This window comes from Ictidomys tridecemlineatus, chromosome 4, assembly GCF_052094955.1.
Source record: "Ictidomys tridecemlineatus isolate mIctTri1 chromosome 4, mIctTri1.hap1, whole genome shotgun sequence".
Taxonomy (NCBI): Eukaryota; Metazoa; Chordata; class Mammalia; order Rodentia; family Sciuridae; genus Ictidomys; species Ictidomys tridecemlineatus.
This window is the reverse complement of record NC_135480.1, coordinates 62060899-62086583: the sequence shown is the minus strand read 5'-3', so window position 1 is coordinate 62086583 and position 25685 is coordinate 62060899. Positions and strand designations below refer to the sequence as shown.

The following is a 25685-nucleotide window of genomic DNA, read 5'->3' as shown; positions in this document are numbered from 1 at the left end:
AAATTTGTACTGTTATGTCTGTCACACTCAGGACTTCCTTCACACTGTTAGAAGAGAAACTGTTGGCCAGGTGTGATGGCACAGGCCTGTAACCCAGCTTAAGAGGATGAGACAGGAGGACATCAAGTTCAAGGCAGCCTCAGCAATTTAATGAAACCCTGTCTCAAAAAAAAAATAAAAATGGGCTGAGAATGTAGCTCAGTGGTGGTGCCCCCCACCTCACCCAAAAAAGAAGACAAATTCTTTTGACTGGTTTTGAACCCAGGAACATCAAAGTCAGGAGCTGCTGGACTCCAGACTACTGCAGCCTTCAAATGAGCCAGCCCAATGGATGTAAAGATAGAAACAATGTGAAGTTGAAGTGACACTATTTGAGCCCCTGGTATTTGACTTCTCTGTTATGTGTTCCCATGTTTTTCCTTCTTTGACTTGAATCAGTTTGAACAGGATGTTTCTGTCACTTCCACTTTAAGAGGCCTGATATATGTTGGTTGTTTTCTTCCCTGGTCAACTCATTTCTATAAAAAATAATTCATTAGCCAGGCATGATGACACATGCTTGTAATCCCAGCTACTTGGGAGGCTGAGACAGGAGATGACAAGTTTGAGGCCAGTCTGGGTAACTTAGTGAGACCCTGTCTGAAAAAATAAAGGGCTGGGGATGTAGCTCTGGGTTCAGTCCCTAGTACCAGGAAGAAAAAAAAAAATGATTCAACTCTAGAAGGAAGGTTCCCACTGGAAAAGAAAAAACGACACAGGTCTCAGACTAGCAGGCAGGGCCTGCTGTGGATCATGCATCAGTTCAGATAATAGAGACCCTGGCACAACCCCTCCTCTTGAGTCCTCAGGGATGGCCAACTTCAACCTGTGGGTAGGGGAAGCAATGTTCAGAAAGGTCAAGTGACTTGCCCCAAATTGTTTAGCTAAGATAATGTCACCAGTTCCACCTGACCTCAGAATCCAAACTCTTCTCATTATTAAGAGAAGGCACTGGTAGATGCTGGGCCACAGGGAAACCGGGCCTCCTGGGAGAACAAAGCAAAACAAGCCAGAGCCAGTTCTAGAGCCAACCACATCTTTATTAGTCTCTGCAGCTGAGCCAATGGAGCCCCGTCTACAGGGGACATTAGTGAGCTACTCTGGCTACTGGGCATGGATGCTAGCTAGCATTTCTACTGGCATTTGGGATTGAGTGGAGGAAGAGACTGGAAGGGACCAAATGGGCAGACTGCTGGGCCACCTTCAGGCAGGCACATGGGGAGCTTCCCAGAATGGTATAAAGATGTGTCAGTCCCAGAGGGAAACACTGCTATCTCCCCAGAGTGAAAGATCAGACAAAGCCTGAGATGGGGACAGTCACAGCAATGGACAGAGCTCCTGGGATCAGAAAGGCATTTCCTAATGGAGGCAACTTTCTAAGGCTGGAGCTCCCAAACAGAGCTCACCTGACCCCCAACCAGGAGCCCCCAGGTTCAGTTCAATTGTTGTCATGGGGAACAGGGAACCCAGGAAGATGGTACTAGGAAGGATGGAGCTGAACTCAGAGTATTTGGGGTAAGAATATGTCAGTACTAACAATACAGGCAAAATATTCATCATAGGTGCAATCCTGAAACTTCACTCCATAAAAAGATCACATCTCCCATTTACCTAGCAACAGCCTGAAGGCCCATCATGATCTGACCCAGCCCAACTGATCTCCCCTTCGGACATGCCATGACATTCAGGGCTCTAAACTAGTCAACAAGAGCACTCCCAATCCACCCGCTTTGCTCCCTGCCCCTACACTTGTCAAAAGACACAACTGCAGTTTTAGCACAACGTGTTTGTTTACTTCTGTTTTCCCACTAGGCCTGGAGCTGCCCCTAAAGAGAGTAGAGCGTGCAACACGCGTTCTCTTTCCAGCACCTGAAGAACTTGAAGCCAAATGAAAGTTATATTACTGTCTTTGTGTGATTAGATGAAATATAGGTGTCTATAAGGGATTTCTGGGGTGTCTAGCAGAACCACGTTTGTGCTTAAGATGTTAACTTCTTCCGATGGGTGGGCATGGGGTGAGGGTAAGGAGTGGGAGGGATGGTCCAAGCCCAAAAAGGGCTATAGGAGGGGAAAGGGCTCATTTGGCTTGAAGGGTAGAGGGTGGGGTCCAGGAGGAAAAGGGGTTTAGCGGTCTAAGCGCAGGGTCCAGCGCTCCAGTCCCATGACTCAGAACCAGCAGGGTGACCACATAAGTGAGCCCAGTGCGGCGCCGGTGGCGGCTCCGGCAAGCATGCCCATGGCCAGCGGGGCGCCAGCACTGTAGCAGGGATCCTCCCGCACTATTACGTGCGTCACGCCGGGGCCTGCGGAGACAGCCGGTGAGTATCAGCGACTTAGGAGAAACCAGTCATCTTCATTCCCTTTCTGCGTGACTCCAGCCCAACCCAATATTAAGGCACTGAATCCATACTCCCCAGTCGGAGAAACTGAGGCCTTGACGAGGTAAGGGATCCACACTACCACTTCCCTCCCGGGTCTGCCACGGACGTTCGGTAACTTTGGGGCCTGGGGGGGGCGGACCTCTAAACACACCACACTGCACCTATGGGCGACTGCGGTTCCCAAGTTAGCCACCAAGCGTCGCTACGAGCTCAGGAAAGATTGCTGGGAAACCAAACTGAGTAAGTGCCTGGAGGCTTCTCTGCAGCATCCAGCACTATTTTTAGCTCTCGAGCTGCTAGGAGTTTGCGGAGTTCCTGCCTGAGAAAATACGTAAACACTAAAAGGGTGAGGCTGGTCCTGACTGCCAATGACTCGTGGACGGGACCTGGCATTGGACTGAGGCAGGCTGCAGATAGGGGGACCGTGAAGGGGCTGGGCTTAAAGGGTGAGGGAAAGCTTACCTGCATAGGGCGGCCCGTAGTAGCTGCGGACATACGTGGCCTCATGCGCGTTGGGAGGCACCACCTCGTAGTAGTCTTGGTACGGGCTGTAGACGCGCACCTAGAGAGTCCAACCCGGTCAACTGCCCAGGAACTCCCTGGTCTGGATTTGGTCCCCAGTCCCCTTCCTACCTAAGTTTAGAAATGGGCCCCCAGGCACCAGCCAGCTCCTGGAAAGGTCCCACTTCTCCACAAAGTCCATGGTCTTTTTTGTTTGCTGGTTGGTTGGTTTGTTACTGGGGATTGAACTCAAGGGCCACACCCCCACCCTCTTCTGTATTTTATTTAGAGACAGGGTCTCCCTGAGTTGCTTAGCCCCTCGCCTTTTTGGCTTTGAACTCGTGATCCTCCTGCCTCAGCCTCCCAAACTACTGGGATTACAGGCGTGCGCCATCGCGCAGGGCCTCCATAGTCTTTTGTATTCTAAAAATTCAGCCCTTAGATTCAGCTCCCAGTGATGATGCCTTTTCTCACTCTGGTCTCCTACCTTGCTAGAGAAAATTTTCTATGACTCCCAACTTCCCTTCACAGGTAGCAAAGGTTGACTTTGCTAATTAATAAGTGTACAATGGTCTCACTTAAAACCCAATTGATTTCTCCCTTAGTCATAGGGTGGGAATATGGCCAAGTCCCAGGCTGAAAATAAAGAGGGGTTAGGGAGAAAAAGAGGAAAAGGAAGGGTAGGAATGAGAGGTAACCAAAGTAACTGTTATCGAGCATCTACTGTGTACCAGGCCCTGGGAGAGGTATTCACCTGTGCTATCACCTCTAATCCTTAAGATGAGTATTATTATCTCTCTACCACACAGACCTGAGGATCCAGGTTCAGAGAATGATCAGTGTTCTCTGCAGAATGTACTCATTGCCCGCCCCCATCCCCCAGATTCTTCCCAACCCTTCAAAACCTAGCTCAAAAGCCACCCACTTCAGAAACCCCTCCTAGTCTCAAAAAAAAAAAAAAAAAAAAGCCTTTCTTCCTGAATTCACTGTGGACCTTGCTTGTGCCTCTCATCATTTCTCTTGGCCTTTTCTACCTGCACTCCAAATGTGAGCTGTCTGTGAGCAAGAACTCATTAATTTTGCTAGACCAGCAGGGTCTAGCATGTGTCAGGTACCAAAAAATAAATGCTGGGTTAAATGGAAGTTCCCAATCCAAGAGGGAGCAGACCTGAGGAAGGGGTAGGGTCCCCTTCTCCCCTTCTCTCCTGGATCGTTCTTCTTATCCCCCTTTCATCCTATACTTCTATCTCATGGGGCTTCACACCTGAATGGTCCCACTCCCTTTAGAAGTCAAAGTGTCTCAAACTCCATTAATTTGGAGTGACTGCAGCATTTCACCATGCACCACACCTGTTCCTCTCCCAACAAATGTTTTTCTCTAAGAATGCCATCAACACACACACAAACAAAGAATTTAGGTTGGCACCCTTGTCTTCACACACTTGTCTTGCTTGTCACTTCAGCCATTAGGTCTCATGATTTGATCTTCTAAATATGCTCTTCTGTCCATACTCTTGGCCAATGTCAAGAGAATAAGCCATTAGCACACTGATTTCAAGTCTCCATGCCATTTCCCTCTAATAAGGATGACTTCTCACCTTTTCTCATTCAACTACCTAATTTGCATTTCAGATTCAACTCAGGTATTGTTCTCCTTGAACTTCAGTTTCTGTTGTGGTCTCATCTAGACACCCAGGTAGCTCTTGGACTTCCCTCTCTCCCAGCTGATCAATGATAAAGCCTTGTTTGTATCCTTGTGTTGGTCTCTCTCACAAGACTTGTAGACCCCTCAGGTTCCAATCAGTAATATGGTAAGTGCCTAATAAATGTTTAATGACCTTAGCACAAGTGAATCAAATACAGATGGGAGGGGCTGGGGTTGTGGCTCAGTGGTAAAGCGCTCGCCTCTCATGTGCAAGACCCTGGGTTCGATACTCAGCACCACATAAAAATAAGTAAGTGAAATAAAGGTATTGTGTTCCATCTACAGCTAAAAAAAAATATTCAAAAAAAAATACAGACGGGAACTAAGGTCACCCAACTCTGAAACTCTAAGTTGAGGTTTAAGTTAGGGAGAACAAATGGTGTCTGGGCAATGCAGGGGGCTCAGACAAGCATGTTGTAGGTCCTCAGGCTCAATTAACTGCTGGTTGTGTTCCCTCCCCAAGGGCTTTCTGGATGAGGTAGCCAGGATCTGGGCTTCATGCCCAAAAGGGGCTGGCGGGACTTAAGCACTCAGATCCAATTTTACTGTTTGAGAAACTGAAATCCAAAGTTTCCACTTGCTCTGCAGTTGCAGTGAGCCAGTAGCCTTGTGAGGCCCTGATGAGGGTGGAAAACACCACCTCATGTCCCTCTGGGGCACCTGTTTCTACCCTCCAGGTCTGGGAGGCCCAGAAGTAAACTCATGTAGATCACCTGGCAATAGGCAACCTGAAAGCTTAATCTCTGATTCTCCCCCTCTTCTGGAGGCCCCACCACTTACATAGGAAGGGAAGAGTTGGTCTGTCAGGGGCCACACACAAATAACTTCCTTTTCTCCAATAAACTTATACTAAGGTTTACAGTCTTTTAAATCCTGTTTTTTTAGGCATTGCCACTTTAAACAAAGTTATACCCTAGGCCATGCATGGAGAATACCTCAGAATGAAAAGCTAGTCAGGTGCAGTAGTACACACCTGCAATCCCAGCTATCCAGGAGGCTGAGATAGGAGGATGGCAAGTTGGAGTCCAGACTGAGCAACTTAGCAAGACCCTTTCTCAAAATAAAATGAAAGGGGCTGTAGATGTTATTCAGTGGTAGGGTACTTGCCTAGCATGCATGAGCCCCTGGGTTCAAACACCTGGAACCCCCCTAAAAAGGGAAGGGGTCTAGGAGTCCCAGGCATGTCATTGATGAATTGAGTAATGCTGATCTAGCTAAGTAACCCTCAGAACTTCAGCTTCCTCATCTGCAAACAGTCTTTCCCACACTGCCAACTCCCAAGGAACTGTGAGAATCCAGCAGAGCCACATCTATTAGGCAACCATGTGGCCCAAGCTCTTCTAGGCTCAGAAGTCATGCACGTCAGGATCCCCAGGAACAATCTGTGTGATATATGTTTGTGTTTTGCTGTGGATTGACCCAGGGCCTTATGCATGCTAGGTGAGCATGTTAGCCCAGAAATCTATAGTTTAAAAAATTGACTCCTGAGGCTAGGGATGTAATTCAGTGGTAAAGTGCTTGTCTAGCATGCCTAAGGCCCTGGGTTGATCCCCAGCCCTGCAAAAAATAAAGTTAAATCTATAAACACTACAGATTTCCTATGCCCCACCCCAGACCTATGAAATTAGAGCATCCAGAGGTAACATTTTAATATCTGTTGTTGTTTTAAGTCCCTAAGAAATTCTAACACACAGCCTCACTGAGCACCACTGAGCAAGAAGAGTTCATAGTCAACTGTAAGACTACAGACACTCTACTCAAGCCTCACTGCCACCTATCCCATCCTGGCTGGACCTGTATTGAGCACTGGGGACAGAAGCGGTTCAAGCCCAAGTCCTGATTCCAAGAAACATTCAGGGAGAGGAGAGGCAGACCCAGACTAAACTATAATAGGTGGTAATAATGCCATCCTGAGGCCTGGCCCTGCCCTTCCCTCCTTCCTCCCTCCCTCCCTCCCTCCCTCCCTCCCTCCCTTCCTTCCTTCCTTCCTTCCTTCCTTTCTTCCTTCCTTCCTTCCTTCCTTCCTTAATTCACTTGTCCCATGAGCATACTCTGAGACCTATTTCTGCTAGACCCTCATGTACTAGGAATGTTCAGAATAAACTGTCCACATCATTGAGCACATCTCACTGAGGAGGTGGCAGCATCTGAGGTGGGTCTTTAAGGATGAGCACCAGTTTGTAGGTGAATGAGAAAACTAGGCGTCTTGGTGGCAGAGAGAATGGCATTTGTGGTGCGGGAAAAGGAGAAAGCAGGAGTGGCTGGGGCAGAGGGCACAGCAGAGCACAGGGATGAGGGGAGGTAGCCGGTGAAACTAGCTACATTCTACAGGCCTTAAAAACCAGGCCGTGGTGGGTACCCAATGAGTGTGTGAGAGAGGGAAGAGCGGTGACTGGGACTGTTTTGGAGAGGCTCATCCTGGTGTCCAGAGTGGAGGCAGGGAGGGCTAGCCAGCACTTACCCAGATTCGCCTCTCAACCTTACAGGGATTCCACGATCGGGTCACACACCTGACCTTGGGGCAAACCCGGCGGCTCCTGAGTGGGACGGGGGCTCCAGCTGGGGCCTGCTCAAGCCACAGAAACCCAAGAAGGGGGAGGGACATAGGTGTCAGAGGCCCTCTATGCCTGGAGAGACTGAGCTCTTAGCAGGCCCTACCAGTCCTCTCTGCCAACTGGGCTGGGGCAAGGGGGTATCCTCTTCCTTTTCAGCCCAAGGTAAGGAGGAGAGACACAGAGAGGGATGGTGACTGCAGACTCTTTCTAGCCTGCCTTCACCTCTGGAATGCAGCTGGTTCTCCCAGTCTCCAGGTAAGAGAGGGCAGCTCAGCTCTCAAGTGTCCTCAGCTCTCATCTACCTGGCCCCCTTCACCACCACCACCCCCGCCTGGCCCTTGGCTGTTTCTGTCCCCAGGTTCTGTGTTCCCTGGTACATCCAGGTCAGGGACTCCTCCTGGAGTCTTCCTCCAGAGTGGGACATGAACCTGTAGCATATGGAGGTCACACCTGCATAAGCACAAGGACAGAAAAAGCCCACAGACATGAATGCACACAAACAAAGCAGACACAGGTACAAAATCATTGACACACACACCTACTCTAAGCGGGGGCCCAGAGATGTGTGTGTGTGGAGCAGAATGAAGTAGGATCAAGGGTGGGGCACAGAGAAGTGGTCAGCAGAGCAGCAGAAGGGTGGACAGATAGAGAAGGGCCAAGGCAGCTTCATAGAGTCAGAGTGCAGAACGGTCAATCCTCACCTTCCATGGAACTGAGTAGCCCTACTCGAGGGCTTTGGAGCTCAGAGTCCTGTGAGCCCGACCTGCGGACCACTGTTCCAGCCTCCTCACTCCTGGCTTCCTCCAATCCTGGAAGCCTGAATCTGTCCCCCAAAGTCTAACAGCCCTCTCTACATAATGTCCCTTATTGTTCCCACAACCCTCAAGAAAAGTCCAGTTTGAGGTCCTTTGTGATGGGGCCTCAGAGGTAATCTCTCCCATGTCATTCCCTCCATGCTAAGCCACCCAACAGGCCAGACTCTGGGCCCTCTGCCACATGCCTGTGCACACACTCGCACACATCCCTGCCTTTACTCTGGCAGCTCCTTCTGCAGATGACAGCCTCCTCTCAAAACACAGGCTCATCACTGAATTAAGATCTAGACTTTGGACATGACACTTTTTTGTCTCTGGACCTCAGCTTCCCTATATGTAAAATGCAACTGATGATATCAACACCCAGACTCTCCCCACCCCTCTTCCAGGGCTGTGGGAGGATGAATTGGCATAACTGGTGCTCAGCACAATGCCTGGCCCCCCGAGGGGGTTTCTACATGCATCCCAGGCTCCTTTGCTCTTTCCCAGTAGACTTTCTCTCTAGATGACAGCAAGCTCCATTATGCCACAAATAGAAGGAGCAAGCATAGATTCTGGAATCTGACAGGCAGGAATAGAGGTCATGCTGGGCCTTGGCAGCTCTTTAAACTCACATCTCCATCAGTCACTAAGCTCTTTTGACTGCATTTCCTAAATATGTCCTGTAATCATCAGCCTGTCTCTGCCAGCAAGGCCTCCATCCAGAACCGTTGCCTGAACACTGTGCTGGCCTCCAAGCTGGTCCCTAGGCACCCACACTACAATTCATTCCCTAACTACCAGCCAGACTCTCATTAAAAATCCAAGTCTGTCCAGGTGCCTTGGTGCATGCCTGTAATCCCAGCAGTTTAGGAGTCAATTTAGCAAGGCCCTAAGCAATTCAGCAATGTTCTTCTTCTTCTTCTTCTTCTTTTTGATATATACATATTTTTTAGTTGTAGATGGCCACAATACCTTTATTTTATTTATTTTTATGTGATGCTGAGGATTGAACCCAATGCCTCTCAAGTGCTAGTAAGCGCTCTACCACTGAGCCAAAATCCCAGCCCCAGCAGCTATAATCCCACCTGTAATCCCAGCAGCTCAGGAGGGTGAGGCAGGAGACTCTCAAAGTCAGCCTCAGCAAAAGCGAGGTGCTAGGCTGGGGCTGTAGCTCAGTGGCAGAGCACTTGCTTTGCATGTGTGAGGCATTGATTTTGATCCATAGCACTGCATAAAAATAAATAAAATAAAGGCATGCTATCCATGTACAACTAAAAAAAAAAAGATGCTAAGCAACTCAGTGAGACCCTGTTTCTAAAATAAAATACAAAATAGGGCTGAGAATGTAGGTCAGTAGTCAAGGGCTCCTGAGTTCAATCCCTGGTACCAAAAAAAAAAAAAAGGCTTGGGGATGTGGCTCAGTGGTAAATTGCCCCTTGGTTAAATTCCCAGTAATTAAAAAAAAAAAAATTCAAGTCTGGCCAGGAATGGTAGTGTACACCTGTAATCCCAGCCACTCGGGAGGCTAGGGCAGGAAGATCACAAGTTCAAGGTCAACCTCAGCAACTCAGTGAGACCCTGTCTCAAAAAATAAAATGGGCTGGATATGTAATTCTGATCTAATCATGCCATCCCTTTGTTTACAAATTTTCGATGGCTTCCTGATGCTCTTAGCAGAAACCAGCATCCTTAACACTGCCCACAAAGCCTAGTCTTGCCAACTATCCTTTCTAACTGCCCCCCTCCTGAGCTCCAGTCACCTCAGCCATTTTTCCTTCTGTTGCTCTACCTGCCACAATCTTAACCCCTCTCAAGCCTTTGCACAGCCATCTACCATGGATGGATCAACCGTCTGATTCATCTACCTGGAAAGCTGTTCCCTTCACTACATCCCCATACTGTTTACCTGGTCAATTTCTGTTTATCCTTCGGGTCTCAGCTTAAGCCTTATCTGAATTCCCACCTGGATCAGGCCACCAAAGAGTCAAGAGCAATTACCACTATTGCAATGAAATCATAACTAACTAATCAGTTGTTTCACATCTGACTCCTCACTAGGCTGAGTCCAGGAGGACAGGGCCCACATCCCCTCAGTTCATCTCTGATCCCTGGCACTTGTCACAGCACCTAGAACATAGTAGAAACTCAGTGAATATTTATTGTACAGAATGAATGAAACTCAGTCTATATCTGCAGACACAATAATCCCAGGTAGCAAGGTTGACCTCACAGGACTATTGTATTTGGAATTAGACCTAAATCACACCCGGAACATAATAGTTGCTCGATAAAAGTTCCTTTCCCCTAGCTCACATGCCACCCCCTCCTCCAAGTCTTCATGGAGGCTTTTTTTTTTTTTTTTTTTTTTAAGAACACCATTGGTCTTCATGGAGGCTTCTCTCCCTCTCTCCTCTGAGTTACCAGCTGGCTGTCTTTCCTCTTTTTCCATGTGGGACTCAGGGAATCTGAGTCTGCCCAGACATAGGAGCACTAGATTGAGAATTGCTGACAGGCGGAGACCGAGTCTGAATCACCCATGATTCTATGGCACATGGGGCTGGGAAGGAGGGAGAGAAAATGGGGCTCACCGGAGTAGAGTTCGCCTCCAGCAATGCCGTCTTCCATGCTCTGCAAAGCAAACCCCCAAGACCATGAGGTGATAGTTTGAAAGAAGGGGGTTCAGACCTTCACATTCTAGACTTTTCCTCTCTAACTCACTCTCTAACACCAGTCTCATGAAAAGGAGTCAGATCCGCTTGACTCCTTCAGGTAGACAAGAGTGATCCTCCCCTGCCCCTGTCACATGGATGGACCCTTAGTTAGGCTAATTCATTCTTAGAACACAGTCCCCTCCCTTCTAGAAGTTCCAGTTTTTCCATAGATACAGTGGACTTAGGGGGGTCTCTTAAGGGACTTATGATTCTGACATGCCTGGGCGGGTGCTCTAGCTGCGGCCCACCTCCACATAGCAATCCTACAAACACAGCTCTCCAGAGCTCTGACCCTTGGGAATGCCCAGTGGACACCAGACAATTGGGCCTTTGTTGGTTGCCATGGCACCTGGCTGGGGTGGACAAGGCGGCTCTATGCTGTGTGCCTGGAGCTCTGCTTCCCCCACTCCCACACACCCATCTCTTTACTCTCCCCCCAGCTCAAAGGCTAACCCTCTCAGCCCGAGGGGAGGAAGGCAAGGAATGTGAGGGAACAGATGGTACCCAAGGACACCTCCAGGCTCAGTGTGGATATGCATCTGACATTGGGGTTCCCTTGCCTGGCACACAGGCAGGTTTGGGTCTACCCTTCAGATCTCAGTCCCCATGTCAGGGCATCTGCTCAGAAAGGAGGAGGCAGGGTCCTTTTTCAGATGCCATTGGCTTTGTTTGCTCTTTTCTATCCTCCCAACTGAAGATACCCCTCAGAAGCTGCTGCATACATTCTGAATGCCCGGGGACCATGCACCTGAGGCAGGTGTGCATACCTCTGCCTCCACACTTTGAGCTCATAGATCATGTGAGGAGCCCACTGCTTACCATACCAACCATCATCATCTGTCTCCCTACTGCCCAGCCTCCTTGACGCCACCTTACTGGTCTCAGACCCTCTTCCTACTGTTGGGGAACTGGAAGGCCCAAGAAGAAGGGGGTGTCTGGTTGCATTCCCTAAGATTCTATCGCATCCTCTCCCAAGAGCTACTCACACAGCATCATCCCTAGTCTCTGCGCACAGGTGCAGGCGGGAGCCCTCCCGCAGGTTCACGGTCAGCAGGCCATCTCGGCTCCGGCCCTCTGGGGGCTGTATATCTGGAAGCAGACAAACACTGGTAGACTTTCCACAGGTATAGGTCCCAGATCCCCCCAGAAACTAGGAACAAGAACAGGAACTGATTGGTCTTTTCTACCCTCCTCTGATCCCCACACTTTCTGAGGATTCTGCTGTACTTTTCAAACCCTTTCAACCAACCCACATTACCAGCTTCCTTATGAACATCTCCCAGTTTTCTCTGTTATAATTGTGGCCTAAACCTTGGTTGAAGAATTTAGAGATTGGCCAAATTAGTGTGACTCTAAGCCAGTCACTTAACTGCTCTGAGTCTCCTTATTTCATCTAGTTCATGTCCACTTGTCTCTGCAACTGGCACAGAGTAGGAACTTGACAAAGCAGTAATTTCTTACTTCACCTCTAACTGAAGTGGGGTTGACAAAGGCCCAGAAGCAGTGTCAGTGGGAGCCTTCTGAAAGCTGAAAAGAGGCTTCCAATTGCTGGTGTTCTCAGAAACAGTGGAAGGACTCTCCCCTGGACACAATGCCATAGAGGAAGGGCTTTTGCTCACCATGACACTCTTGGCCGATCTTTATGTCACGGACATTGAACTGGATGAGCACACGGTCTTCTTCGTCCTGCGCTGTCTCATCATGGTAGTAGCCCAGCGTCCCGTCCAGCCATAGTGCAAACCAGTTTCGCTTCCAGCGGCGGAGGATGGAGCCTGCGTGATATTCCAGACCCACCCAGTGAACTAATCCCAGAGCCTGCTAGGGGCAAGAGCCCCAGATGGGCTTCCAGAATCCCCTCAATCCTAGCCCTCAGTATGTTAACCTCTTAACCCCTTTCTTGTATATCCACCTCTAAAATGGGCACAGGGTCCCTTTCTGTCTTGTTCAACACTTTCTCTCACTGGCCCATACCTTACCAACATCTCCTTACCCTAAGCCTCTCTCTTCTGTCCTATCTTGGCTTGTATGATAGTCATTTGTGTCATGTCTGCATCTTCTACCAGACTGGGGAGGCCACAGCTACCCACATAGATCATAGAACTAGCAGAACCTGTGTTTAGTGTTTGCCAAACTGAATGGGCAGGGGGCATGGGGTGTGGGGGTCTTGGTCCCAGGGGTTCCCAGGATAGCTCTTGTTCAGATCAAAAATCCGGTCAGAGACAGGTCTGAAAGCCTGAAACCACTATAGCTTCAGACATTTTGCAACTGGAATCGTAACAGGAAAGAGCAGACATAAGATGGCTTCTCAGAGCTTTGTGGATTTCAAAGCAGAGATATTTTCCTTTTGTTCTGGGACTTGTTTGTGTTCCAGCCTTGGATTGGGCTGCTGAGGACACACAAAGGGTCAAACTCAGTCTGTGTCCTGAGGAGCTCACACTCTAGGGCCAGTATGGGGTGGAGGACTGGGAGACCCACAAGTAAAGACAGTTACATTAAAACTCACGGCAGGAACCGGGAAGGGGGCCTCTGAGCCAGGCTGATGCAGTGGCAAGAGTGAGGGTTAGAGGAAAAGTCAGAGAAGGCTCATCAAAGAAAGGGACACTTGGCTGAATGTTGATGATTAATTAGAAGTCTGCCAGGCAGTCAGGAATAGGAGGACACTGGGCAGGGAAAAGAGCATAGACAAGGGAGGAGAGGAGAACTGATTTTCCTGTTGCTGGTCTAACACTGCTTCCCTCACCCCTGCCCAGGATCGAGAAGAGGGATAGAGAAGGGTCTGGCTCAGGATCACTCACTCTGTCTCCACAGCCAGCCGCCCCTCACCAGGGCCATTTCTTCAAAGGGACTTTCCAGGATGGAGTCAGGCGGGACCTGTCAGAGGAACCCAGGCACACAGTCCTCATCAGATTCAGACTCCCTGAAGAACCCCCAGTTCTCCTGGGGAACCACCCAAGGAACTTTTAAAGCAGTAAACAAACAAGAGCCAGGCAGCCTCCATCTCCTCCCCATTCTCTACTCCAGCCAGAGAATGAGGGCTCTGTCCTCTGTCCTCATGGGGTCATCAGGGCTACCACCAGCTATGATGTGGCGGGGCAGGAGTGGGGGTAGGGATCAGGAGCCTGGATTCCAGTCTCAACTCCAAATCCTTTGTCAAGTCCCTTGTCCTTGACCTTCCAGGCCAGCCTCAATTTCTATGAAACTGTGTCTCAAGGCAGGTAGAAGTGTGTCTATGAAGCAGGTAGGCGCTGGAGGGAGGAACTCCTAAAACTCAAACAATATTTTAGAAAATGGGATTCTGAAATGCTAGCAGCACAGAATATCAGAGTCATGGCAATAACTGAGGGAATTTCACAGTAAGAAAAGCCTCCCTCCCAGCTGAACCCCACTGGAGCCACTCACAAAGTGCATAAAATAATACTTTAACAGCAGCTATGACTAATGGAGTCCTGTGTGCTAGGTGTATTTCTCTGCTTTCACCTATCATCTCATTTAAGCCTCTTAGCCATCCTTGCTATAATTCTCACTTAAGAGATGAGGAAACTGAGTCCAGTCACTTGCACAGATCCTGTTGATTAGCAGTAAGCACTGAAGCCGGGATCCACACTCAGCAGTCCTGGCTTTTCATCATTAAACCCAGTAGGAGTTTTGAAAACATGCAATGTTCAGGTCAGGCCCCATGACAATTAATCATCAGTTGTGGAAGAGGCAAGCACTGCTAGTCTCTAAAGATTCTGAAGTGATTCCATTGCACAGCAAAGTTTGGGAGTCGCTGTGGACGACTACCTCACTTTGTCCCCATTGTAACTTTGTTAGGAGTAAAAGGAGTTTTACTCCTTTCTGATGGACAGAGGGGCAGCAAATGACTTAATCCACGTATATGACAAAACTTGGATTGGAAACCAGGTGCCCTCTATTCCTAATGGTGAGTTATTTGTGAGCAGGTGTGTCTACCCCGCCCCCACCTGCTCACACCTGTTTCTGCGTAACAAGGGCTGGCACACCTGGGGTGGAAGACCTGGCCAGGTCTCTTTTTCTCATACGCTCCCTCCCCTCCAAGCTGACATAGATCAAGAGGCCAGGTGCAAACTCCCTCTCCAGCCCCCCTTGATGCACCCACCTGTCTACACCTGTTGTGGATGCTGCTGCCAAAACCAGCGCTACTCGATGCAGCTGCCACCCAACCCGCTGCGCCTGCGCTTTGTGCGCCTCAGAGAGCCTGGGGCATTTCACTGCCAGGCTTCGCCCGGGGCCTAGAAGCCCGGGGGCCCCGCCCTGCAGACCCGCCCCACCCCCAGGGAGGGGGCGTGGCGCGAAGAGGTGATGACCGAAGCATGCTGGGACTTGTAGTTTGCAACCCTGCAGGAGGGCAGGAGATGCTCACATGAGTGGTAGTCCTTTACTGACCCGGCGGGTCTTTTTTTTTTAGAACTGACATTTCTTCTCAGATTTTTTATTCCCTAAATGAAGCAATTAGCTCAATGTATAAAACAATTTTTTTCTCAGTAAAGAAGCATCTATTACATGCCAAAATTAAAACCCAACTAAAAAAAAATTTTTTTAATTTTTTTAAAGAAAGGGTCGCTCTCTGTCACCCAGTCTGGTCGCCAATAATTCCCTTACCTCAACCTCCCAAGTACCTAGGTGTACGCCAACGCGTCCATTTTATTTTACTAAAACGTTTGCTCACTCGTTAATTGTGTATATTTTCTTCAGTACTGGGGATCAAACCCAGGGCACTCAACATGCTAGGCACGCGCTGTACCACTGAGTTGTAACCTCAGCCTTTACAACAAATATCCCCCCTCCTTTTTTTTTTTTTTTTTTTTGTACTGGGGATTAAACCCAGGAGCTAGAAGAACTCTACAAATGAGCTACATCCTCGGCCCTTTTTTATTTTGAGACACGATATCACAAAGTTGCTGAGGCTGGCCTCAAACTTGTGATCCTCCTGCCTTAGCCTCCCAAGTCGCTGGGATTACAGGTGTGTGCAACACAACTATGCCCAGCTAAAATAATTTTTCTTAAGAATTGGGCTCCGGAGCTGGGGGTTGTGGCTCAACGGTAGAGCACTCGCCTGGCACATGCGAGGCTCTAGGTTTGACCCTCAGCACCACATAAAAGTAAATAAATAAAAATAAAGGTATTGTGTCCAACTACAACTAAAATTAAAAAAATAATAATAAAATAAAAAAAAATTTAAAAAAAGAATTTGACTCCAGCTGGGTTCCTGGCGCACACCTGTAATCCCAGCGATTCGGGAAGCTGAGGCAGGATGGATGGAAAATACAAGGCCAGCCTGGACGACTTAGTGAGACACTTTCCCAAAATAAAACAAAAGGAGCTGGGAAGCGCTCAGTGCTTGCTACCATGAGGGAGGCCTGGGTTCATTCAATCCCCAATCCCGTCCCCATCATCACACACAGACACAATTCTGTGCATGAACACTGGATGTGTGAGTACAAGGCTATTAAAAAGGATGGCTGTGCCAATTGTATCCTGTGAGCACCCAAGAACAAGGCCATTAAAAAGTTCTGCAGAGGCCAGGCTCCGTGGAGCAAGCCTATAATCCTAGCAGCTCCGGAAGCTGAAGCAGGAGGATCAGGAGTTCAAAGCCAGGCTCAGCAATTTAGCCAGACCCTGTCTCTAAATAAAATAGAAACAAGGACTAGGGTGTGGCTCAGTGGTTAATCGCCACTGTATTCAATCCCCGGTACAAAAAAAAAAAAAAAAAATTCCACAGAGCAAGACCTGCAGTGGTGTGCACCTATATAATCCCAACAATTAGGGAGTCTGAGGCAGGAGAACCACCTGAGCCTAGGAGTTCCCAGGCAGGAAAGAAGGAAAGAAAGAAAAGAAATGTTATTAGAAACATTGCATAGGGCTGAGGCTGTGGCTAGTGGTAGAGCTCTAGCCTGGCCCACCTGAGGCACTGGGTTTGATCCTCAGCACCACATAAAAATAAATAAAATAAAAGTATTGTGTCCATCTACAACTAAACATATATGAAAGAAAGAATGAAAAAGAAAAGAAAGAAAGAAACATTGCAGAAGCTGCAGCCTCACTTGTCAGAGTCATTCCGGAAGTCAGTCTTTGGCACCTGTGGCTTCCAAAGCTGCCTGTGAAGCTCCATCACTGCATGAATGTGCCATTCACAGCAAGGGAGGGAGGCAGGAATTGACTTCCTTAGTCTCACAGGGTTGAACACCCCACCCTAATTTAGACTTGCAGGTGCTGCCCCATCACCTTCACCAAAGCCCACATAAAGAGCTGAGTTTTTAAGTATACTTTTTAAAAATCAATTTTTAAAAATCTGTAAACTAATTTTCTTAAAAAAAAAAAAAAAGAAAGAAAAAGTAAAGTTTCCAGGAGAAATCAGACTCCAGTTTTGCATGGTTTTTGTTTGTTTGTTTGTTTTTGTTTTTGGTTCTGGGGATTGAATCCAGGAATGATTAACCACTGAGCCATAACCCCAACCCTTTTTATTTTTTATTCTGAGACTGGGTCTTGCTGAGTTGCTTAGGGCCTCACTAAGTTGCTGATGCTGGCTGTGATCCTCCTGCCTTAGCCTCCAGAGCCACTGGAATTACAAACATTTGCCACCGCCTGGCTTGCACGGTTTTTTGAAGCTTGGTTTTTAGAAAGTACAGCACTGGGCTCCAGGGCAGCCTCTGACATGCCCTTGCCCTCAACTCCTAGTTTATTGTCTCCTGGGGAGACTAAGTGTAAACACACAGTTAAAGCAAAGAATGTGATTTAACAAGGAAAAACAAGAGTCAGTCTTTGACCAAGAGATTGTGGAAGGCATCCCAGTGGAGGTTGAAAGATCTCAGTGGATGGGTAGTAGCTTTACAGGCTAAACAAAGAGTCCATATGAGCTCTGGTCAAAAAGTTCAAGGGTGGTCCGGCACTGTGGCACACACCTGTCATCCCAGTAACTCAGGAGGCTGAGGCAGTAGGATTACAAGTTCAAAGTCAGCCTCAGCCATTTGGTCAAGGCCCTAAGAACTTAGCAAGACCCTGTCTCAAAAAATAAAAAGGGATACGGATGTGTCTCAGTGGTTAAGTACCCCTGGGTTCGATCCCCAGTACCCTCACCCCCCCAAAAAAAAAAGTTCAATTGTACATTATTTTTAGAAAATAGAACACAGCGTGGGGGAGCATGGAGAGCAGCAGATGATAAAGCTGCAAAGTTTGCTAGATTATAACATAAAGGCCTTAGATGACAGGCTAAGAGCTTGGATATTATGGCACAGTAGTAACTGCAGCTTGGGAAAGCGTTTCAAGGGTTTAGGTGGTATGATACATGGGTTGCATTTGGAAAAAGTTCATCTAGAGCACAGTCAAAAATGGATTAGAAATCCGAGAATGGTTGCACATGTCTGTAGGTCCACCTATTATGGAGACTGGGGCAGAAGGATGGTTTGAGCTCACAAGTTTAAGATCAGCCAGGGCTATATAGCAAGATCCCAATTCAAAAAATAGAAAGAGAACAAAAAAGATTGGAGAGTTAGAGGGGCCCAGCTCCCAAGTGGGGAAGAAGAGTGTTTCTTTGTCTCCTAGGTCTGCCCCATCCAGGATCATTTCCTTGAATTGCCCGACTTCAAATCCCCTCATAGGAGCAGACAAGGCATACCTTCCAGAGATCAGGGATTGCTAGGGTCTGAAAGGCTCCTGGTCCATCCCCTATTTAGGAAGGGCCCTCCCCACCCCTGGCCCTCATATTCAAGAAAACTTTCCTTACCGGAGTTGCAGGGCTCATGATTCCCAGGCAGTCAGAGAAGCGTTTCCCAGCAGCTTCTGCACAGGGGCATTTCCCTGAGCGCCTTAGAGATAAGGGGATCAAGAAGGTGCTACCAAGAGGGACCTGAAGGGGGAGGAAAGGAGGAAGCACACAGATTTAGGGAAAGTCATCTTTCTCTAGTCCTCTCCCCAACCTTCCCTACTGATCTCGGGTTCTGACCAAGTGCCTGAACAAGTCATCGGTGAAACGAGATGGTCTCAGCCCTGAGTCGCCAAGGTACTGGGGAAGGAGGATATGTGGGGAAGGGAGAAGGAGAGCGGCTGGGCCAGTCCTCCACCATCAGTGGGGGATGGGACTAAGTCTTCATTCTTAGAATGAACCGTGCCCATCACCCAGTCCTGGAAGCTCAGCTTGGCTCCTTAAGCCTCCCTCTTTCCCTCCCTAGTCTCTAATCTTGACCTCGATCCACCCCAGCGCTTCAGCCCTTCGTGCAGTGCGTGCCATGTTGGGAGATTCGCTGTGGTGGATCCTATTAGCCACGGAGCTGATCCCCTCTTAGCAGTCCAGGAACCAGACCTCCCAAACCATGCTGTTTTCCATACCTGTGCCTTTAACTCACTTTCTGATCCTTGGACTGTTCCATCCCAGCCTTTGCCTGGCTAAATTTTCCACTCCCATATCACAGATGGGAGAAGAAGAAGAGGCTAGAAGAGAGCAAAGGAAAGGAGGGAGGAAAACTGGCCTCAGGAATCTGGACCTGGATCTTATCGGTTCCTTTCCTCTTCCTGCTCCCATCCCAGATGGACAACTGGGCAACTGGGCGTCCTTCATCGAGGGGGTAGGGTGGTGATCCGTGAAAACATCTTCTAGATTGCATTCTCCAGATTTAGCAACCAGATGAAAAGAGAAGATTCTTCAACAGCAGTGAGAAAGACTGAGACCCTCCTAAATGGGAGCCAAGGCTGAGCAGATTAAAACCACAAACTCCTGACATCAATTCCAAATCTAAACACAGCCAGTCCTGGCCACTGTCTCTAAAATGTTGCCAATGTCCTCTGTGAGAAACTAATAAGAAGTGTGGACTCTTCAGAAGGGGGTGGGGATGTCTATACACATTGTAACATTTTGCAGATAATCCCTGCTACCTGAAGTCATGATTATCACTGTTGGATTGGTTTTTAGTTCTTGGCTTTTTTTTGGGGGGGGGAGGCTGGGGTGGCAGTGTTACAGGGCTGGGACCTTCTGGGACACTGAGGCAGTGTGAAGACACCCCCTTCAAACCCCAATTCTTTCTATCAAGTCAGAAAGATTTCAGAGGTGCCCTTCAGATTAACAGGCATGAGTTTATTGAAGGGGAATAAGAAAAAGGAAGGCGGGGCTGGGTTGTGGCTCAGAGGTAGAGCGCTCACCTAGCCTGCATGGGGCACTGGGTTTGATCCTCAGCACCACATAAATGTAAAATAAAGATATTGTGGGGCTGGGGATGTGGCTCAAGCGGTAGCGCGCTTGCCTGGCATGCGTGCAGCCCGGGTTCCATCCTCAGCACCACATACAAACAAAGATGTTGTGTCTACCAAAAACTAAAAAAAACAAATAATAAATATTTTTTTTTTAAAAAAAGATATTGTGTCCACCTAAAGCTAAAAAATAAACATTAAAAAATAAAATAAAGATATAGTGTCCACCTAATACTTAAAAAATAAATATTAAAAAAGAAAGAAAAAGGAAAGGGGACACTCCCAAGGAAGAGAGTGGGTCCTGTCAGAGTGGAGGGGGACAGTGTACCTCTCCTGCACTCCGGGCTTATCAGGAATCCCAGAGAAGTTTCCAGAGAGCTCCTGCCTAGGTCCACCTCTTGACTTCTGACTGACATTAGACTTTCAAGTCCCCACTGACATGACAATTCTAGGTCACTTTGGCATATGCTGACCAATTCTAATTGGGTTCTTAACCATAAATTCTTACAGACTCTGTGGTTAAGAGGAATTATCCTTATCTCCCAGAGTGTTTCAGGATTTGGTCTGTGAGAAGGGTTTTTTTGGTGAGTGTGTGTGTGTGTGTGTGTGTGTGTGTGTTTAGTCTGTGAGGTTACCCTTGAGGGTAACTTGGATTCCTCTTATCAGCCTTATTTCTGACCTGTGTTTCTCTTGCAGGTAACAGGTAGCTTGCTGAAGAATGTGACATATCCTGTCTATTTAAGCCAGACAGGGCTACAGGTAAATTGTTTTTTTGGAAAAGAAAGCATGTGTGGATCAATATAGTGGGCCCATTTTATAGAATTAGTCCTTTAACTTTATGTTCCCACCATTGTATCTGTCTGTCTCCTATGGGGGGGTGTATTTTTGTACTACAGATTGAACCTGGGAGTACTTTATCACTTTTTTATATTAATTTTGAGACAGGGTCTCACTAAGTAGCTGAGGGTCTTGCTAAATTGCTGAGGTTGGTCTTGAATTTGTGATACTTTTGCCTCAGCCCCAAATTGCTGAGATTATGGAGTTGCACTACCATGCCAGCTACTGGGCCATTTTTAACCTCACTGTATAGATAGTGAAAAGGGTGGATGTACCAATGATGTTATAGGGTGGCTTTGTCACCCACCCTGGGAGGAAAGAGGCTGGGTCTACCTCTCTGGAGAGCCCTGACTAATTCAGGAAGAGGAATGAACTCCCCAGTTGAGTCTATTTCAAATGCCAGATTTGGAAATGAAGGAGGAAAGCCTGAGAGCCAAGGAGAGGGTCTGTAGAACCTCCTGTCTCGGGGAAACAGCACTCCACGCCAGGAGATGGGAGGTTGCAAGTTCCTTTTGAAAAAACACACCATCTGGATCATCAGATGTACAGGGAGCCACTTCTAGAAGCTTGAGCAGTGACTAACTGTTCCCATCATTCTTTGTCTGTCTCTGTGATCTGTTGAGATGAAGAGGTTTCTCTCAGCCTCCTGCCCTCCCAACCAATGATCCTGAGCTTTTGGTTCAAGGGCGATAAGTTGGCTTTGAGAACAAATGATTTTTTTCCATCTTTGCTTCAAGGTCCTTGGCTTGCTTTCAGAAGGCCTTCAGCTTTGTGTCATTTTCTTCAAAACTTTCCTCCTCTCACTCCAACTAATAATCTTTCTGGAAAGATCATCATTCCTCAAGAGAATCCATTTCTTTCTCTTAACAAAATTCAGTCATTTCATTTCCTCTCTCTCCTGAAAATTTTGATCTTCACTTTCAATCGAGGTTTGCTCAGCCCAAAGACTTTTTAGATGATCTGTCATGTCAGTTTTTCTGTTTTCTTTAGTAATGTCAATGTAGAATTGATTTTTCTCTCCAACTTTGGTGTATAAGTGCACACTTGTTTTTTCTGCAATCAGTTGCCTCCTGGCTGCTCTCATCTGGTCACAAAAAAATTATCTCCAGATCCTGATTCCAAGTTACTATCCATATTCTCTTGTCTAAGAGAAATTATCAAGTCTTTCACCATTTTTGTTTCTTCTCTCTCTCTCTCTCTCTCTCTCTCTCTCTCTCTCTCTCTCTCTGTGTGTGTGTGTGTGTGTGTGTGTGTGTGTGTGTGTGTGTTTGGTAGTACTTGGAATTGAACACAAGGCTTTGTCCATGCTAAGCAAGAGCTCTGTCATAAGCTACATCTGCAATCTGGGCCTTCCATCAGTAGCCAGCACTCCTGCAGAGATTTGACCTGACACTTCCCATGTGCCCCAGAGATCTATAGGAAAGTACTAAGTCTTCTCCTGTTCCCTGTAATGGTTGTTTGATTTTGTTTTCCCCATTTGTTTCATCAGTTTGTTTTCTGGTTCTAGAGACGGGATCTTCTAGCACAAGAGAGAGCAGTTCATCTTGATCTGAATATTTTCCTTTTCCCACTTGGATTGCTCTTAAACATAAGATGCAGCAAACTGGGGAATTAGATATGTCCAGGGCAGAGGCTTGTCTAGGTTTTTATCTGCTTTTGCAACAGGGAGGAATTTGATTTTACTAGGACTAGTGCTGAATTAAGAATGGTGCGCTCTTGACTCTCAGTACAGAAAAAAATATTTTTTTTTCATTGACTGAAAAATTCTGCCCAAAACCAAGAGCACTATTAACACATATTAACTATTTCTCACGGATGCCCTGGAGAGTGAGACTTTCTCACATTGCCAGTTACTTCTGCATTGAACTCTGAAGTGTCTCCCAAGTCCCTTCACAATACAGATTCCTGGCAGGATGAAGCACCTCCCAGGTACCTAGGCAACACAGAGCAGCCTGCTGTTGCCAAGTCCTGCTGGGCCAAGACACATTGAGGCAGACACCGAGCTAGATTACATCTAGAACCAAATCGATGCCTGGTAACCAAGCTGACCTAAATGGAGAAGGCGGGTAGATGGAGTTGGGGTGGGGGAGGGGAGCAAGGGAGGGGTCAGGTGGGCAAGACCGATCCAACAAAGAATTTACATATGTGCAATTTCTCCATGGCTGTTGCTTTTCTATATTTGAATATCTCCTTCTATGACCTTAGAGGACTCTCTCTAGCGGCCTATACATGGAACAAGGCCCATCCTGTAGTCACTGGACCTCTTTATCCCCATATTGATAGGGCCCAGGGCAAGACCTGGCACAGAGGACGTGCTCAGTGCTCCACGGGTTTGGAGAAAAAAAAATGAATGAGAGAGTGAATGAAGGAGGAACAAAGCCATCACGAGCCATTCGAGTTGATTTACATAAACAGCTCTGCTGGCTTAGCAGATGGCTCCATTAAGAAAGCTTTAAGAAACTCCTTTCAGACCTCAGTGCAGGATTGTGGACAGAAGTGGAAACAGCAGCTGCTCTGGCTTGGGTCCCCACCCTCCCCCACTTCAACTCCTGCCCTGCCAAATCCACTATGAGATTTCAAGCAGGTTGCTTAGTCTCCCTTAGTCTCCCTCCCTCCTGTAGAGGTAGGAAGAGCACCGTCCAGGTCTCACAATTGTTGCAAGGATTAACATGAGGGTGGGGTAGGCCTGGCAGGTGAGGGGCTGCATACATTTTAGTGAAGTTCTTGATTGAATCACATAAGGTATTAGCAACTCCTCCTGCTAATCAAGTATTTGGTTATTCCACCCAGGATTAGCAAGAGCATTAAGAGATAAAGTTCTTTTTACTGTTAACTAGTACGTCTAGAAAACAAAATATTATAACAAAACCCACTAGAATTAATAAGAGAATTGGCAAGATAACTATACATATAAAGGAAATATATAAAGCTTTTATTTTATTTTTGGTACTGGGGATTGAACCAAATCCCCAGCCCCTCCCCTTTTAAAGTTCTTTAAAAAAACAAAACAAAACAAAACTTTATTTATTTTTTTTGTATGGTCCTGAGGATCAAACCCAGTGCCTCACACATGGCTCTACCCCTGAGCCACAACTCCAGCCCATCCCCAGACACCCTTTTTTAAAAATTTATTTTTATTAGTTCTAATCGGTTATACATGACAGCAGAAAGCTTTTTGATTCATTGTACACAAATAGAGCATAATTTTTCACTTCTCTGGTTGTACATGAAGTAGAGTCACACCATTCGTGCAATCATGCATGTACCTACCTAGGGTAATGAAGTTGGTCTCATTCCACCATCTTCCTTACCCCCATATTCCCACGCCCAGCCCCTTTTTAAAATTTTATTTTGAGACAGAATCTTGCTAAATTGCCCAGGCTGGCCTCAAACTTGTGATCCTCCTGCCTCAGCTTTCCTATAGCTGGGATTGCAAATATGCACCACTGTAACCAGCAAACAAAACAAACTAACAACAAAAAAAAAAAACTCTTTTTTTTTTTTTTAAGAAAACTACATTGAAACATAGTAATCCCCCTCATCCATAGAGGATATGTTCCAAGCCCCCAGTGGATGCCTGAAGCTATTCATAGTGCCATCCTCTCTATATATTCTGTGTTCTGCTATACATATCTACCTGTGTCACAGTTTAATTTATTAATTAGGCACAGGAAGAGATTAGTAGAAACAACTAATAAGATAGAACCACGACTAGGAATGGGGTACATAAGTGAGAGACTGAAATGCTTAATGACTGCAGTTGGGTTGCAGATGGCAGGAACTCAGACACTGCAGACTGAGAAGCTTGTGATTCTTGTTACATGGTAGCCAGATATTTGATTAAAACCTTGTGTTTAGTTACTATTATGGGCTCTTGTGTTGAAGACTTGGTCCCCAGTGCAGCTGGCATTCAGAGATGGGACTTTTTTATTTTTTATTTTTATTTTTGGATACCAGGGATTGGATTCACGGGCACTCAACCACTGAGCCCCATCCCTAGCCCTATTTTGCATTTTATTTAGAGACAGGGTCTCACTGAGTTGCTTAGTGCCTCACTGTTGCTGAGGCTGACTTTGAACTCATGATCCTCCTGTCTAAGCCTCCTAAACCACTGGGATTACAGGTGTGCACCACAGCATCGCCCAGCAAGATGGGGCTTTTGAGAAGTGATTGATCCTGAGAGTTCTAACCTCATCAGTGAACTAATCTCTTGATGGATTCATAGCTGAATGAACTACTGGGGGAGTGGAAACTATAGGAGGTGGGACCTAGTTGGAGGGAGTGGATCCTTGGGGTGGGCCTAAGGACTATATCTTGTCTCTGGACCCTTCCTTTCTCTTTCTCTCTGCTTTCTGGATGCTATGAGCTGGGCACCAGCCTTCCTCTGCCATACCCTTCTGTCGTGATGGTGTGCTTTGCCACAGGACCAAAGAAAGCAATGAAGACAGCCAACCATGGACTGCAACCTCTGAAAACTGTGCACCAAAATAAAGTCTTCTTCTTTAAAGTTGTTTTTCTCAGGTATTTTGGTCGCAATGACGAAAAGCTAAGAGTTACCTCTTTTTGTGTGGCAAACCTCCAAACTTAATGTGTTAAAACAGCAAGTATTATATGCCTCTCACCATTCTGCGGGTGGTTCTTCTGGGTCCCACAGGGTCTTTCATGAGGTTGCAGTCATGTGGTGGCTGGAGATGGGATGTTCAGGATGGCTTCATTCACCTGTGTGGGATGATAGAAATGACAGAAGGCTGTAAACTCTCTTTCCATGTGGCTTAGCTTGGATTTTTTTTCTAGAGAGAGAAAGAGAGAGAGAGATTTTTTTTTTTAAAAGAAAGAGTGAGAGAGAGGGAGAGAGAGAGAGAATTTTAATATTTATTTATTTTTTTAGTTTTCGGCGGGCATAACATCTTTGTTTGTATGTAGTGCTGAGGATCGAACCCGGGCCACATGCATGCCAGGCG

General features: G+C 47.1%; 1 protein-coding gene and 1 long non-coding RNA gene across 4 annotated transcripts; one reads left to right on the top strand and one right to left on the bottom strand.

Annotated features, from left to right (window-relative positions):
* Positions 1-1058: 1058 nt before the first annotated feature.
* On the bottom strand, positions 1059-18762 carry Plekhb1 (pleckstrin homology domain containing B1). 3 transcript variants are annotated; one of them, XM_021725080.3, is made up of 9 exons: positions 18650-18762; positions 18431-18553; positions 13485-13560; positions 12309-12461; positions 11676-11778; positions 10567-10606; positions 7088-7192; positions 2883-2982; positions 1059-2342 (listed from the first exon to the last, which is right to left on the bottom strand). In XM_021725080.3, the coding sequence occupies exons 2-9, from the start codon at positions 18446-18448 to the stop codon at positions 2206-2208; spliced, it is 732 nt and encodes a 243-aa protein (XP_021580755.1). In that variant the 5' UTR covers positions 18449-18553; positions 18650-18762; the 3' UTR covers positions 1059-2205. The 3 variants fall into 3 exon arrangements, with proteins under 3 accessions (XP_021580755.1, XP_021580757.1, XP_005323233.1); XM_021725082.3 differs by lacking the exons at positions 18431-18553; positions 18650-18762 and adding an exon at positions 14807-14961; XM_005323176.3 differs by lacking the exons at positions 7088-7192; positions 18650-18762.
* A 135-nt stretch (positions 18763-18897) lies between these two features.
* Positions 18898-25231, top strand: LOC144377134 (uncharacterized). Its single transcript, XR_013437795.1, has 2 exons — positions 18898-20646; positions 25091-25231. It is a non-coding gene; the product is annotated as an uncharacterized LOC144377134 (long non-coding RNA).
* Positions 25232-25685: the final 454 nt, after the last annotated feature.